This window comes from Carettochelys insculpta, chromosome 1 (assembly GCF_033958435.1).
Source record: "Carettochelys insculpta isolate YL-2023 chromosome 1, ASM3395843v1, whole genome shotgun sequence".
NCBI lineage: Eukaryota > Metazoa > Chordata > Testudines > Carettochelyidae > Carettochelys > Carettochelys insculpta.
Genome location: NC_134137.1, coordinates 356,203,534 through 356,217,817, shown reverse-complemented (window position 1 = coordinate 356,217,817; position 14,284 = coordinate 356,203,534). Strand labels below are relative to the sequence as shown.

General features: G+C 40.8%; 1 protein-coding gene across 1 annotated transcript in view; it reads right to left on the bottom strand.

The window, feature by feature from the left end:
- The window catches only part of CCDC146 (coiled-coil domain containing 146), a 176,596-nt gene that overhangs the window by 674 nt on the left and 161,638 nt on the right, over positions 1–14,284 (bottom strand). Inside the window, exons 16-18 of the mRNA XM_075017091.1 lie at positions 9,286–9,414; positions 3,783–3,920; positions 1,496–1,744 (exon numbers count right to left, since the gene is read on the bottom strand). Of these exons, the coding sequence (XP_074873192.1) occupies positions 1,496–1,744; positions 3,783–3,920; positions 9,286–9,414 (516 nt within the window). The remainder of the gene's footprint in view (positions 1–1,495; positions 1,745–3,782; positions 3,921–9,285; positions 9,415–14,284) is intronic.

Sequence of the window (14,284 nt, the reverse complement as noted above, 5' to 3'; positions counted from 1 at the left end):
AGCCAAGTGCTCTCAGTGCTCCCTCCTGAAATTATACTTTGCCTCTGCCTGGTGTGCGAGAGGTTGAGGGAACCTCATACATTTTTTTTTTTATAATACTCCCCATTAATGTGAACTCTTCCCCTACAGATTAGTGGGTGTCCCAGCTGGTGTTAAGGAGGCAATTTGCTCATTAATGAACTGGCAGCATTTTGCCATGGATTGTTCCACAACCATCTCGCAATCCAAACTCCTTTTATATGTTATATATATGGAGATAAACATCTTATAGAAGGGACCTTGGGAGGTCATCAAGTTGAGTCCCCTGCCCTCTCAGCAGGACCAAACACCATCCCTTTCTAGCATCTACAAGCTCCTAAGTAAAAAAGGTCAGGTTAGTTTTCTTCCTTTACACTATCATTCTGAAACTGAATCCTCAGTGTATTAGCTAAAGAGATCAGTGGTCTTCTATCATGCCACTATCAAAATAATTGAAATGTTTAAATTGATATGTTCTGCTTCCTTTTAGCACTAGACACCAGATGATCAATTGGTGAGTTTTCATTCAATGCAGTTCACAAGACTGCAAGACTGCTGTTGTGACTCTCGAGAAAGCAGCCTGACAATAAGCTCTGACACAAGTATAGGCTTGGCTGGTCCTCTTCTTCAAGAAGACTCCCCTGCAACAAACTATGAAGGAGGGGAGATGGCCAATGAGCTGGAACACTGTGAGTGAATCTCAAATTGCACCATACAGTAAACCCTCGAGATATGCGCAACCAAGTTGTGCGTGTCTCAGGTTAATGCAGCGCCACCCTGACAGGAGCAGGCAACCACTCCTATCAGGCAGCAGCCGTGAGTTAGGTCACTGTCCCTGACAGGAGCAGGGAAACACGGCAGCCTGACTTGCAGCTGCGCCAATGACAGGAGCAGTTTTCTGTTGGGGTGGCAGCCACAAGTCAGGCTGTGCTGCTGACAGGAGTGGGAAAACTGCTCCTATCGGGGTGGCAGCCAAAAGTCAGACTACCGTCCCCGACAGGAGTAGTTTCCTGGTTCCCAGAGTGGCAGGGAGTTGGGAACCAGCAGCCGCATGGCTCCCAGCTGCCCTCGGCTTGCAGAGCCAGGAAACTGACAAGGACAGCAGCCTTAGTCAGTTTCCTGGCTCCAAGGAGTGGAGGGGAGCCAGGGTGCCCTGGTCCCCCACTCCCCTCCACTGGCTGGAGCCAGGAAACTGACCAAGCAGCTACCTTGTTCCTAGATCCCTCTGCTTACAGAGCTGGGAATCTGACAAGGGCAGCAGCTTCCTGAGTCTCCCAAGTGGCGGGGAGACAAGAACCAGGCTACCCCTGGTTCCTGGCTCCCCACTACCCCTGCTGCAAGCCCAGGGGGAGCCAGGAACCAGGCAGCAGCCTGATTCCTGTCTCCCTTCAAGTTACACAAAAATTTGAGTTATGCGGGAGTTGCACGAATGCAACCTCTGCGTAACTCAAAGGTTTACTGTATGACAAAAGCCTACCTTCTCTCTGGCTTCGGCCGCAGCTTTATGCATCTCCTCATTACGCAGTACCTTCAGCCACTCAATCTCTGTTTCTTTAGGAGGAGGAAGTCCTTTCTCTATCCTTGATGAGACAGTCAACAAGAATTGTTCTTTGTCCCTCATTTCCTGTTGTAATTTAATAGTAATTGCTTGCATCATGGATAACTCTGCAATAAGAGCCATCATCTTTTGGGTTTTATCTTTTATTTTCTGCTGTAGTTCATTCATCTGAAATCAATAACATTAATTAATCTTTAACCAGTTCTTTTCTTTACATACACATGAGAATCAAGCTTGCTTTCAGGATCTGTATTTTCATAGAATTAGTTAAACGTTTACATCAAAGGAGCACATAACAGTAAATATAGAAAATCTATGATTTTCTGGATGATATAGTGTTCTTTTGTACAATACATGTTAATCATTTTTGAAAAAAGTAAATGTAAGATAAATATAATATGGCTGTGTCTATACTACAAAAATAACTTCAAAGTTGCTTACAAGTTAAACTTCGAAGTAGGGCACTACGCCATTCCTGGGAATGGAGTAAGGACTTCGAAGCTGGTCTTCCTACTTCAAAGTTAACTTTGAAGTAAGGGGAAAAAAAAAATGTGTGTGGACTCTCTGCTGGCAATGTTGATGTAGTGCTTAACTTGGAAGATAGTTCCTAGTGTAGATGCACCCTAAATCTCTTATTTCATCTTCTGTTGAACCTGAAAGGAAAACTGACTCCATTAACTCTACTAGTTACCACTTTCACTATTAGTACTGTTAAGACATATTATGTTATTTTGGCCTATTCTTTAAAAAATACTTTTCACAGTTGTGCATACATAAATAACTAGCCTTTTATTTGTGAATTTTGTGTTCAGTTACCCATGTATTTAACATTGTTTAGCACATTTGCAAATACTATGTGGAGCATAAATATTCTTGAAATAGTTTTCACTTAAGATACTGATAAAATCTCGTCAGATTATCCAGGTAATCCAAGAAAATGTATAATTTTTGTGAAACTGTCCTAAGGATGCATAAAAGATAGGCTGGAGGTTAAATACAACATGGAGGAAAAGTTCATATTAACTGTCCGTTGATTAAAGTTCTACATTTAAAACCGTCATATTCCTAATCAGCCTGTCTGCTTGTTGTGTATGTTCAGAGCCCTCCCACCTCACTTTCAGTAGAAAACATTATACGACAGGGAAGAACCAACATAACTATTAAAAAGGCAGGTCTGGGATAAAATCCTGACCTCACTGAAGTCAATAGCAAAACTATCTAACTTCAACAGTGCAGGATTTCATCCCAGAAGTTGTTCCATATTTTGCAAAGTGAACAACGTTGTATAAGAAATTGTATTCACTTTCACCTGCATGAGCCCAGTGAGGGCAACTGGGGATATAATGTCAAGACAATGGGACTGAACAAAGGTAACGCATTTCTGCAAGTCAGTCAGACTGGTGATGATGCACAAGACCAAACCCCCACTTCATGCCCAGAAGTATGGCAGTCAGAATCATCATCTGTTCGCTTGTAAGTGACCATATGTCACAATTACTAGAAGTGGAAGAAACTCAGTGCCATTTCTACAGTAACTTCTCAGAGTAGAAGCAAGTAGGTTCAGAGCAGGTTAGCAGCAGCCATGTTAAATTTCTCTATAGAAAACAATTTAAAACATCTTTGTTGTTATACTTTTCTTATTTGTCTGCTTCTGTTCAAGCTTTAATAGGTGAAAGGAAAACAAGGCGCGGCCTGATAGTCTTCATTTGCTTCTGTGTGGTCTTCTCAGCCCTAGTATGTAAGAAAATCTGCCAGTAGGCTCAATGTATCTCCTTTCTGGTTGTAGGTGCATAGAGCCTGCTTGTGTTTTTCCTATTATTGAGCAAGGAGGTGCAGTAGTTTGAAACAACTGGTGGAGCATACATTCAAAAAGGAGGCAACCTTCAGTGTTTTGTCTAGCCATTAAGCTCCCAACTTCAGAAATAATTTATTGTGCTCATAAATAAAGGTAAAGAAAACTGTCACAGCAGAGCTTTGAGCTTTCAATTAAATGCATTGCATTTTACTTACTTACAACTATAGTTAGATCAGCTGCAGCCATGTATATGTAGCAACTGCAAATATTTCCTGTAATTTTCTATGAAGTATTGTACAATACACATTTGCCTAAAAGTCATCCCAGTTCTCACTTCCACAAATACAACACTTCAGCAGTTTTCGTTATATACTGGATGCCTGGTAACAAAGAAGTTGATTTGATACTTACCCGTTTTGCTAATATCAGCGTGTCTTCCTTCCCATCCTCTGTCTTGGTACGGAGTCTATCTGTTAGCCGGGAAACTTGTTCATAAATGAAGTCCTTCTCCAAAAGTTTCTCTTCCTTTTGTATCAGCTGTATTTCTAACTATAATAAGAACAAACACATACACCACAGTGAATGAGTAGGAATGAGACCTGCTCACAATCACTTTGCAATATATACATTTTTACAGACTTGATGACTTTTTAAAATTGTGTAAACAACAGCATAACTAACCACTTCACAATGAATCCTTTCCTTAATTACCAAGGCTAAAACTCTTAACGCCAACTCCAAGTCTTAGTGCAAAACTTACTTAGTTTATCCATATTACTCATCATCAACAACCATGGGATCAGCGCCAGTTGGTGTCTGATGCCTCTCTCACTCTTTCCTTCCACCTTTCCCTGTCCAGTGCAGAGTGGCTTAGTTTCTGCAGACTAGCTCCACACCAATCTTCTATATCATCTACACTTTCTCTGTGGGGTCTGCCCCTCCTATTTGAACCATCCATGATGCCAAATATGTATGGGTCTTGATTTTTTGTTTATCGTTCATTCTGCAAATAGCCCGAAAAGCTGCAACTTCCATTGTATAACCTTCTGCAGTAGGTTCTCTTTTGGCTGTATCTTCCTATATAACTCCTCATTGGTGATTTTCTGCATTGATCCTGTTCTCAGGATCTTTCTATCACAACTCCTCTCAAATGCCAATATTCTCTTTGAATCTTTCATTATTACCTATGTCTCACATCCATACAACATGCTGCTGAATACACACATTTTCAAGATGCTCAGCTTCATTCCTAAGCTAATCACTTTGCTTTTCCAGAACTTCTCCATCACCTTCAAACTCACTCTTGCTTTTGCTATTCTAGTCGCTATTTCTTTCTTTATGTTGCTCCCCACATATGTGAAGTTCTCTACATTCTCTAGTTCGATCCCATCTATTCTGATCTTCCTTCCTATTTCCTTATCTCCAAATACCATTTTTTGTTTTATCAATGTTCATAATCAGTCCGTACAGCTTCCCTTCCTCGTTTAGCATCTGCACTGTTTTCGCTAGCTTCTCCTCATCTTCCTGAATAATAACTGTGTCATCCACGAACCTCAAGTTGTTAATTCTTTTCCTGTGCACAGATATCCCTGCTACCTCTTCCTTGATCTTGTTCATCACTATCTCTAGATGTGTCATGAGGATACTCGTCGATATTAGATCTCCTTGTCTCATACCCCCACTCATTCTAAACCAACTTCCCAACTCCCCACACATTCTCACTGCTGCTTCTGCAGTGTCACTGATATCCTTCAACAACCATATCAGTCTGCCAATCACTCCATGTGACTCCCATACCATCCAAGTCACTTTCTGATCTGTACTGTCAAATGCTTTCTGAAAATCCACAAAGCAAATATATATATTCTTGTTCTTTTTTCAAGCTTTCTCTGCTATCAATCTTAGTACCAATATCTACTGTATGGTACTTCTCTCTGTATAGATAGATCACTATAGATCCTGAACCCCATTTGCTCGTCCACTAGATATTCTTCTATCTGTGATCTTAGTTGCTCCATCAGTATCATCATCAGCACCTTGCCTAGATGACTTTGTTAGGGCAATCATTCTGTAGTTCTTGCACTCCAATGTACTTCCTTTCTTGTGTAGTGTCATTAGCACGGATATTGTCTGTTTCTTAGGTGCCTTCCTTTCTTTCCATAATATATTAAATAGTCAATGTATTTCCTGAATCTTACTTTCTCTGGCATATTTGATCATCTGTCCCGTGATCTTATGTCCAGGGCTCTGGTTGTTCTTTAGTCATTTCACTGGTCTTTCTACTTCCTCCTTCAAAATATTGGTCTCACTCTTGATGCTCAGTGGAGATATCTCTTTCAGTTCTTTGATCAGTCTCTCTGAGACACTCAGGTCCAAATGTGCTTTGTATAGATCAGTGCAACCCATCCATCCCTGCACAATCTTTTCCTTGTTCATGAGCACCTCTTCATTCTCACCTTTGATTACCATCTGCTTCAGCTGCCACTTCCTATTAATACTGCCATGATACCTCTCTATATCTTCACACTGCTCCTCTAAGCATTTCACCTTATCCTTTCTGGATGCTTTCCTTATCTCATTCCATGTAATCCTATATCGCTGTTGAACTCTCTCAGAAACATCCCTTGTGATCTTCAATGCTCTCTTCTCTTGGACCAACCTCAGTGTCTTCTGCGTAATCCACTTATTGATCTTCTCTTCTTCCAGAACAGTCTGCTCAGTTGCGTCTTCTATCACTGTGGCTATCCCTTTGACTCTTTTATCTATGTCTTTCTCTGTGGCTGCATGCCTAAACTTCTCTTGGAGCGCTGCTCTGTATGCATTCCTTATTTCTTCCTTGCCTAGCCTCACCACGTCTCTTCTTAAACTGTGCCTTACACTTTCTCTTGAGTTTTATCTTAATGTTTGTGATCATTAGACTGTGGTCCATGTCTATATCCATTCCTTGGAATGTTCTCCACTGCAGTATTGATCTTATATATCTTCTTCTTATCAAAATCATAACTATCATATTCTTGGACTTCCCATTATTTGATTGCCCTGTCCACTTCCTACAGTACTTCATTGGAATCTCACGTTGCAGATCACCGTCTCATGCTCCATAGCAAACTCAGGTAGTTTCTAACCTCGTTCATTTCTTTCTCCGTATCCAAACCGTCCCATGACTCTCTCCCAACCTTTGTTATCTGTTCTGACCTTCATGTTCCAATCTTCTCTGATGATCAACACATACCTCTTCAGTATCTCCTCCAGTGTCTTTGTCAAGTCTTTACAGAATAGCTCTGTTTCTTCCTCCATACTGTCTGACATGGGTGCATACACCTGAATGACCAAGGTGTTGAATGGTTTTGCTTCAAATCTTGCTACCGTCATTCTTGCACTCAGTGGTTTGTATCCTACCAATGCTCCTCTCGCTCATTTGCAAAGAAGGAATCCGACTTTTGCCTCATGCTTCATTTTGTTCCCTAACCAAATGACTTCGCAACTGCACATCTCTCCCAATGCTGTCCAACACGTCTGCCAGTCCAAGTATATCTCATTGGTATCTCTCCATCTCTTTCCAAAGCAGCTCTAATTTCCAGTCACCCACAGTGTTTGGACGTTACATGTTCCAATTGATAGCTGTAATTTTCTTTCGGTAGCCAACTTATTGACCCAACCCCTATTGCTCAATAGGTGTCACAGACCTTGTTTATCCGCGTGATGTCCAAGCCAGTGTCTTTTATCATTTAGTCGTACTGGCACCAGATTTCATTCATATTGTTGTTTAACGGTCAGCGCATCGTCATTCATCTGACCAACCCTCCTCCTTTATCCAGGCTTGGGACTGGCATGGAACACTTAGAGGCTTCATGGCAGAGTTATCCATATTACTGCTTTTATTTAAAACAAAAGAAATTTTCTAACCCATGGGATTGAGTAGAAAACAAATAAAAATATACAAAATACATCCTTTTAAAAAAAAGGTCTAATGCTCTTTAAGGTGGGAGGTGAAAGAGGAAGGCTGCACGCCTGATTTAGGTTGTTTGGGGTTATCAATCCTGGACCCATGTGGGCTCACATAAATGCTGCCATGTTCTGCCCAGATGGTTACGCTCCTATGCAGAGCTGCTCATTACTGCACATTTTTTCCTGACATAGAAGATGTGTGACAGAAAGGGTAAATCCAGTGCTTTTTTGTTTGTGTACTTGCTAATACTGAGTACTGTCACCTTGGCAGCTCCAGCCATGGGATTAGCTGGTGGGGGAAGAGGGAGTAGGGGAGCCATGCTGGTTCTTTTTTTTTTTTTTTTCTTTTTCTTTTTTGCCCCACAAAGAAGGCACTGGGTACATCTATGCAATATGTGGAGAGTGGAGCCAAGGAGGGTCCATTGAAGATTGGACCGTCTAAAATTTTTCAGCTTGTGGCTAACCTGGAGAAAAAAAAATGTTCTTTGGTTGAGCTGAAAGAGAAAATTATTGGCTTTGCTCTCTTAACCCAAACACAATCTGCTCTTCGACCTAAAACATTTTTTTTCCATTTTGGGTTTTTTAACCCTTTTTATACAATTAAACAAAACGTTCTGAATTTAAAATGTTGAAATGCTTTGTTGCCAAAATGCAAAAACCAAAATATTTAGATGATGTGGACATTTTACATTTGTGTGGGTTGACAGTATTTGCTGAGTTTGACCTAAAGTCTTTAATAGTTTAACTTGTAGCGTAGGGCTCTTCGGTAAAGTTCCTCATCTTTCTGTGATAAAACAAACACCAGTTCCCCAAACCCTGAAGTGGCTGTTCTGTAGTGCTGGTGTGCAATGTCAACTTGGTAGGCCAAATCTGAGGAAGCCTGTGGTGTAGGAAATGCCACAACTGCTCTCCATTCAGCCACAATTTTTCCAGTATAGTTTGAGGCAGCTTGAAATTGGCCCATGGTAATTTCATATTTGAGTCGATAATGTAATTAATTTTGAAATATGTTCTGTGAACAAATTGCTATGCTTGAAGTCATGAGTATGTGGATCCAAGGCTCTTCTGTGGTTGTTCCTTGCTCGGCATTAGAAGTCTGAATGAAGCTAAATTCTGCTGACTTATTTAAGTAGAGGTATGATTTGTTAACTCGACCATGATATGAGAGATGGGAATAGCCCTTGGAGCAGCCCATGGGGAAATAAATTCAGGCTAAGTATTATGTTTTGTTGTTTGAATTACCATTAAATCTAACACTGTGTAAGAAGGAATTTTGATCTTACATTGTGTATGGATAGTATGGATTTTATATGGAGCACAATGGCAACCCACCACCTCATAGCATGTTTGATTTTGATAGAATGGTTCCTGAAGGCCAATCCAGTGAAAACTATGGCATCTCCCTTCCACTAATTTAAGACCCCTGTTTTCCCTCTGATGTCCCTGCCAACCCTGCTGTGTTCAGCTTCAGACAGGAAAAGCAGGTAGGGTTGCATCATGGTATGGATGGTGGGTGCTTAATCAGTCAACGGTAGAACCAGCCATTTCTGCATGCAGCCCAGGTTTCTCTCCCCTGGAACTAAGCTCCAGCACTGTAAAAGTCTCACATCTAAGTTTCATACCTATGTGCTGTGCTGCAGTTCTATAAGCCCAGCTTAAATATTTAAATCTTCATGTAGCAATTTTATTAAAACTGATTAAAACTGTTTCCATTATCTAGAGAAGTGGTTCTCAATCTGTGTACAATTGAGGTCTGTGTCTGGTATGTGTAGGCTGCATCCACTCTCTCTCTCTCTCTCTCTCTCTCTCTCTCTCTCTCTTTCTATATATATATATATATATATATATATATATATATATCTGTATGGCCCTAATGACATCACAGGGGCATGGGTTGAGAACTGCTGTCCTAGAGTAGTCCAACCATATATTGTGATAAATCCTGTTATCAGACATGCTATGTTACCGCCTCAATCTTTTTGAATAGTTCAGGTACAGATGGGTCCTTCCCATCCAGGGCTCGCATTCTGTTCTTCCCATCAGGATCAGCAAAGAGTTTCTCCAGCCTTTTAATTCTGTCCTTGCACTGAGAATACTACCAAACAAGAAAATAGAACAGGTTTTAAACCATCAGTTTGGTGAGTAAACAAAAAAGGCATTATTGTTGCATGATAAACAAATTAGCGAATCACAGATGAGAAGCGTTAAATGGCCTCATCTCATGAATTATACTGCCATCCTTATTGATGCTTTGGCTCACTTTTGGCTGATTCATATGCCAAGAGCCCTACTGAAGTTCATAAGGTGGTATAAGATAGTTTGGTGAAGCAGAATTAGCCTTATTTGTGTTTTATTACAGATCAACACAGGCCATGCTGACAATTATTCATGTTTTAAGATTATCTTTAAACACTTGTTCATCTGAGGCTTTCCTCACACACAAAGTTTTCTATTGGTAGATCATGCCTCTAGAATGGCTGGTTGCATGGCACCAGCCATTTGTATGAGAAGACATTCCTACACTTCTAGTGCACTCATTGTGAGGTTTGGAAAAAGGTTGCCTTCTTTGACACTTAGTTCATCTAGCAGAAAGGAGTGTTTTCCTGCTTGGAGTGTCTGGAGATCCATAAAAGCACCCTTGAGAAAACAGAGGATGGAATAAAAGCAGAAGGGGAGGTTGCTGTGGGATTACTTGAGTGAGAATTTTCTTTAGGAGAGGACACTGTGCCTCTAGAGAGTGGTGGGGAGGGGTGGGCGAGGGTGTTCATATCCCTCTTAATCTGCAGGCCATTTTTCAAATACTGGGTCTATACCATATTTTCAGTGTCTTTTTTTTAAACTCTGTACCCAATGGATGAGGGCTAGGACAACAGTCCTGTGTCTGAGACCAACTATCTTGCTTACCATTTCCTGTCCCATAGACAATACAAAACAACACAGGAAGTATATGTAACACACAGTTTGTGGAGGAGTCACAATCATGTTGCTGAGATTAGCCCTCTTCTTCTGGCCCATTTTCTGCTACTGGCACCTTTATTACTCAGAGCAGAGAGGAGGAATACCCAGGTCTGTATTGGTAAAAAACCCAGTAATAGAAGCTACTCATAAAAAAAAAAAAATGAGTCAAAACCCAGCTGAACATCAGAAATAATGAGATGCTGATGCTAGTGATGCTATTAATGCTTATAAGGTGTACAGCAATTCACATCTTCACTTCCTTGTGCACTGTTGGTCTCTTATCTAAGAGGCACAAAACCTACACAGATGTCTGACTTCTTCAGGCTAGCTTGCCCCCTCAGTAATTTCCTCCCATACACACTGCACTCATCCACCCACATGTAAACAGCAAAGAAACAAAACTCTGTAACTTAACCAAGTTATTGCTCCTAAAGGCTGCACAGGGTCAGTGTGAACTCAATTTTTGAATAATGGAAGGCATTCCAGTCAGTGGTAATGGGAGGTAATAAAAGCAGCAAGATACAGGTGGAGGGGCGGTATTAATGGGGACACATGACTGAGACAAGGGATGAAGAGGGAACCAGACAGCAGGGATGTATGATTAGGGATCAGGTGTACGGTCCAACGGAAGCAGAGTTCAGTGTAGGAGAAAAGTAGGAAGCGGTCTGGCACAGGTTTCTTGGGAGCAGAGATGCATGCTGGCATGACTGCCCAAAAAGGTTTCTCTGGGATTACAGGAGAAGGAATCCATCCCTCATACAAATTCAGAGACAATAGGCAGGTGATGACACACCCTTTTGTGTGCATTTCTGTGTATAGTTCAGGTTAACTTTTCCATCTGGCATGGACGTGTACATGGGTCATGGGAGAGGGGGCTCCTGAGGAGAATTTTAAAAAAAGTAGATACCAGCCCCCCTATCCCAAAAGACAGATGATTAATTTTTGTAAATCTCAGGATCTTTATGCCAAACTCTTGTTTGTTTTTACTCTACTTCTTTATATTGGAACTTGCAGGATTGGCAACATAGTATTAGTCCATTTTTCACACCATTATCTCAGGTGTATTTCCATACATCTGTCATGAGTTAATCTGTTGGGATATGAATCTTTCAGTGGTAACATAAACATGATTCAAATAATTAGGGCTAAAGACAATCCATATACTCTTAGTTGATAAATTACTAAGGAGCTAGCTGTCATTGTCTCTTGTGGCTACAATGATTTACGATAAGTTAAGAAATGTTTAGGTCTAATCACAGGAATAAGCTCTCTGTCAGTTAAGTGCTGACCATGTATTTTTGATGTGTAGAAATGAAAACAGATGTTTAAGAAATAATACATCTGATGCTATGATAACAGGAAGTCATCAAAACATTCAATTTCAGCACTTTTTTTCTTGTGAAAAGGCAGTGTCCATCTCTTCCTGTCCCAAGAAGGAGCATCATAAACAATAACCTTAAACTGGCTTGAAAACATTTTTAAAAGAGACCTAACCATCAGCCAAACAAGTCAAGATTCATGTGCCTCCTTTTATCCAATCATGATTTGATTTCACACATGTGTGATGTGGGTTAAACTGTCAGGGGGCCTGAGAAATATTTTTGATCCTAGGTAACTAGAAACATGAGCACAACAATCACTGAGTTTTGCAAAAAGAAGAATTTAAAAATGTGTCTCTGACAAAGAACAGGATGTATCTATGTTCTGTCTGTGTTTCCCATCTGGGGCCCAATCTTGCACTCCTCTTCTTCTGCGGAAGCTGTATTGATACTTACAAGACTAGTCATTTGAATATGGACTGCCCATTCAAGTAAGAGTTCGCAGGATTGGATTTTTACTCCATAGATAATGTTTGTCAGAAGATACACCTGCCAGCTCAAAATAGACACGTGGAAAGTTTCACAGTAAAATTAGAAGTAGACTTAAGGGTTTTTTTCTGCAATGCAACCATCCCAGATTCATTGAGTTTAATGTAAAAAGAAAAAAAAAGTTTTATCATGTATTTGAAATAAAAACAATAAGCAGGTTAAAGAGTATCAATGCAAAGGTATCATTTTCATGGGTGAAAGAACATATACAGCTTGAACCTCACTAATCTGGAACTCTTTCATCCAGCAACACTCATAATCCAGCATGATTTTAGTTAGTGTTTTGTCAACAAAAGCAGCAGAGTATCCATGTTCCCAAGGTATTCTGCTGACAGTAAATCAACAGGACACAATACTTTTGTCAACAGCATTCTGCCGCTCCCCAAGGAGGCAGAATGCCTCTTTCAACAGAGATCTGTTGACAGAAATCCATCCTGGCCATTCTGGCGGGGCCCTTTATCAAGGGACAGAGCTTCTGGGACACCAGGCCATTCTAGTTGGCCATTTTGTTGAGAGAGAGTGGCTGGGCAGTCTGGTCACTCTCCATCGACAAGGAGATTGCTCTTTCAAGCTGCTTGGCAGTCTGGCTGAAATTTGTTGACAGAAGTTTTGTTGGAAGATGTCTTCTGACAGTAACTTCTGTCAACAGATTGCTCTAATATAGACATAGCCTCAGTTGTCTGTGCTGTTATTTAGCTCTAATTTCCCCTCAATGTCTTCTAAGAGCCAGTAAGCATTGGAAGCATTGGTAATGCTGCTAGAGCATACTGACCTCCCATGGTCCAGTAAATTCTCTCATCTGGCACTGGTCAGGTCCCCAGGGTGCCAAATGAGAGAGATCCAAACTGTAGCTATAGATGAAGGTATTCAACCCAAAGGTATACCTATAAATGGCATTCATGTACATAACCATCCTAATGAGTTTGCATAACTGTTTTAACCATAATTCTCTCTCTTTATTTTCTCTACTCACTTGTCATGGTGTCAGTAGTGGGTAAAATTGTTTCTGGCTTCATAGATTTTACATTTTAGGGGAAGAAGGGGCCAGTCTAGTGAACTTTTCTGGTCTGCTGCATAAAACAGGCCACAGATTTTTCACCTCATTGTGACACTGGATAAATTCTGAGGTTAATGCATATACCTCTCATTGGTTAGGTCCTCATTGGTGACTTAAGAGTGAAGCTGTCTCCTTAAGCACAAAGTGGCTCAGCAAGTCTGCCTTTTGAATCAATTACCACTTAATGCCACATACTTTTCCCTGATGCATAAAGACAGATTAGTGTTCATGGCTTTTTTCAGGCTGCAGAATCAAGCCCTGGTATTCAGTTCCAGTTAAAATCTGTATCACATTTATATCTTGTGGCGCCCAGGGGTGGAGTACCAGAATTTTTTGCATGTTAGACAAAAGACATTTTGAGCATTTCTAGCATAAGATGCTTAACATGAATAGGAAGCAAAGCATCTAATCCTAATTGTTATTTGACACTTGATATGCTACTAGTTTCTGCCCTCCCGTGCTAGTAGCTCATCTGGCATTAGACATTAAAATCTACTGAACTCTAACACTGGAAAAGCATGTGGTGTGCGGCAGCAGAGAGAAGGAGAAGAGGAAAAGTTTTGCGTATAAGAGATGAAGGCTGGAAGAATAGTAAAGAGTTAGAATAAATAGTGGGTAGAAAAGATTACAAAGTAAAAAGCCTAGACAAGAGGAAGCAGAAAAAGGGAAAGAAAAGATCACAGCCATGGGGAGAAGGAAAACCAGAAACAGAAAAGAATACAGATGAGATACCTAGTATTGTTTGTGTTATAGAAGCATTGAGTGTCCCTTGTTGTGCTTGTAGGAGCATATCCCCCAAAACATAGTTTGAACAGACAAGATGGCCAAACGCTGGGAGACAGGACATGCTGCTATCCCTCTTTTACCAATAGGGTGCTGAGGCACAGAGGTTAAGGTTAGAATCTTCAATGGCATTAAGGCTCCTAGCTTTCACGGAAATAAAAGAAAATTAGGAGCTTGAATAGATTTAGGGATCTGGGCCTAAGTGAGTTATCCAAACTGAAATAGGAAGCCTGGGGCAGAGCCAACAATTGACCCCAGAGCTTTTAAGGCCTAGGCCAATGCATTAACCATACCACCAT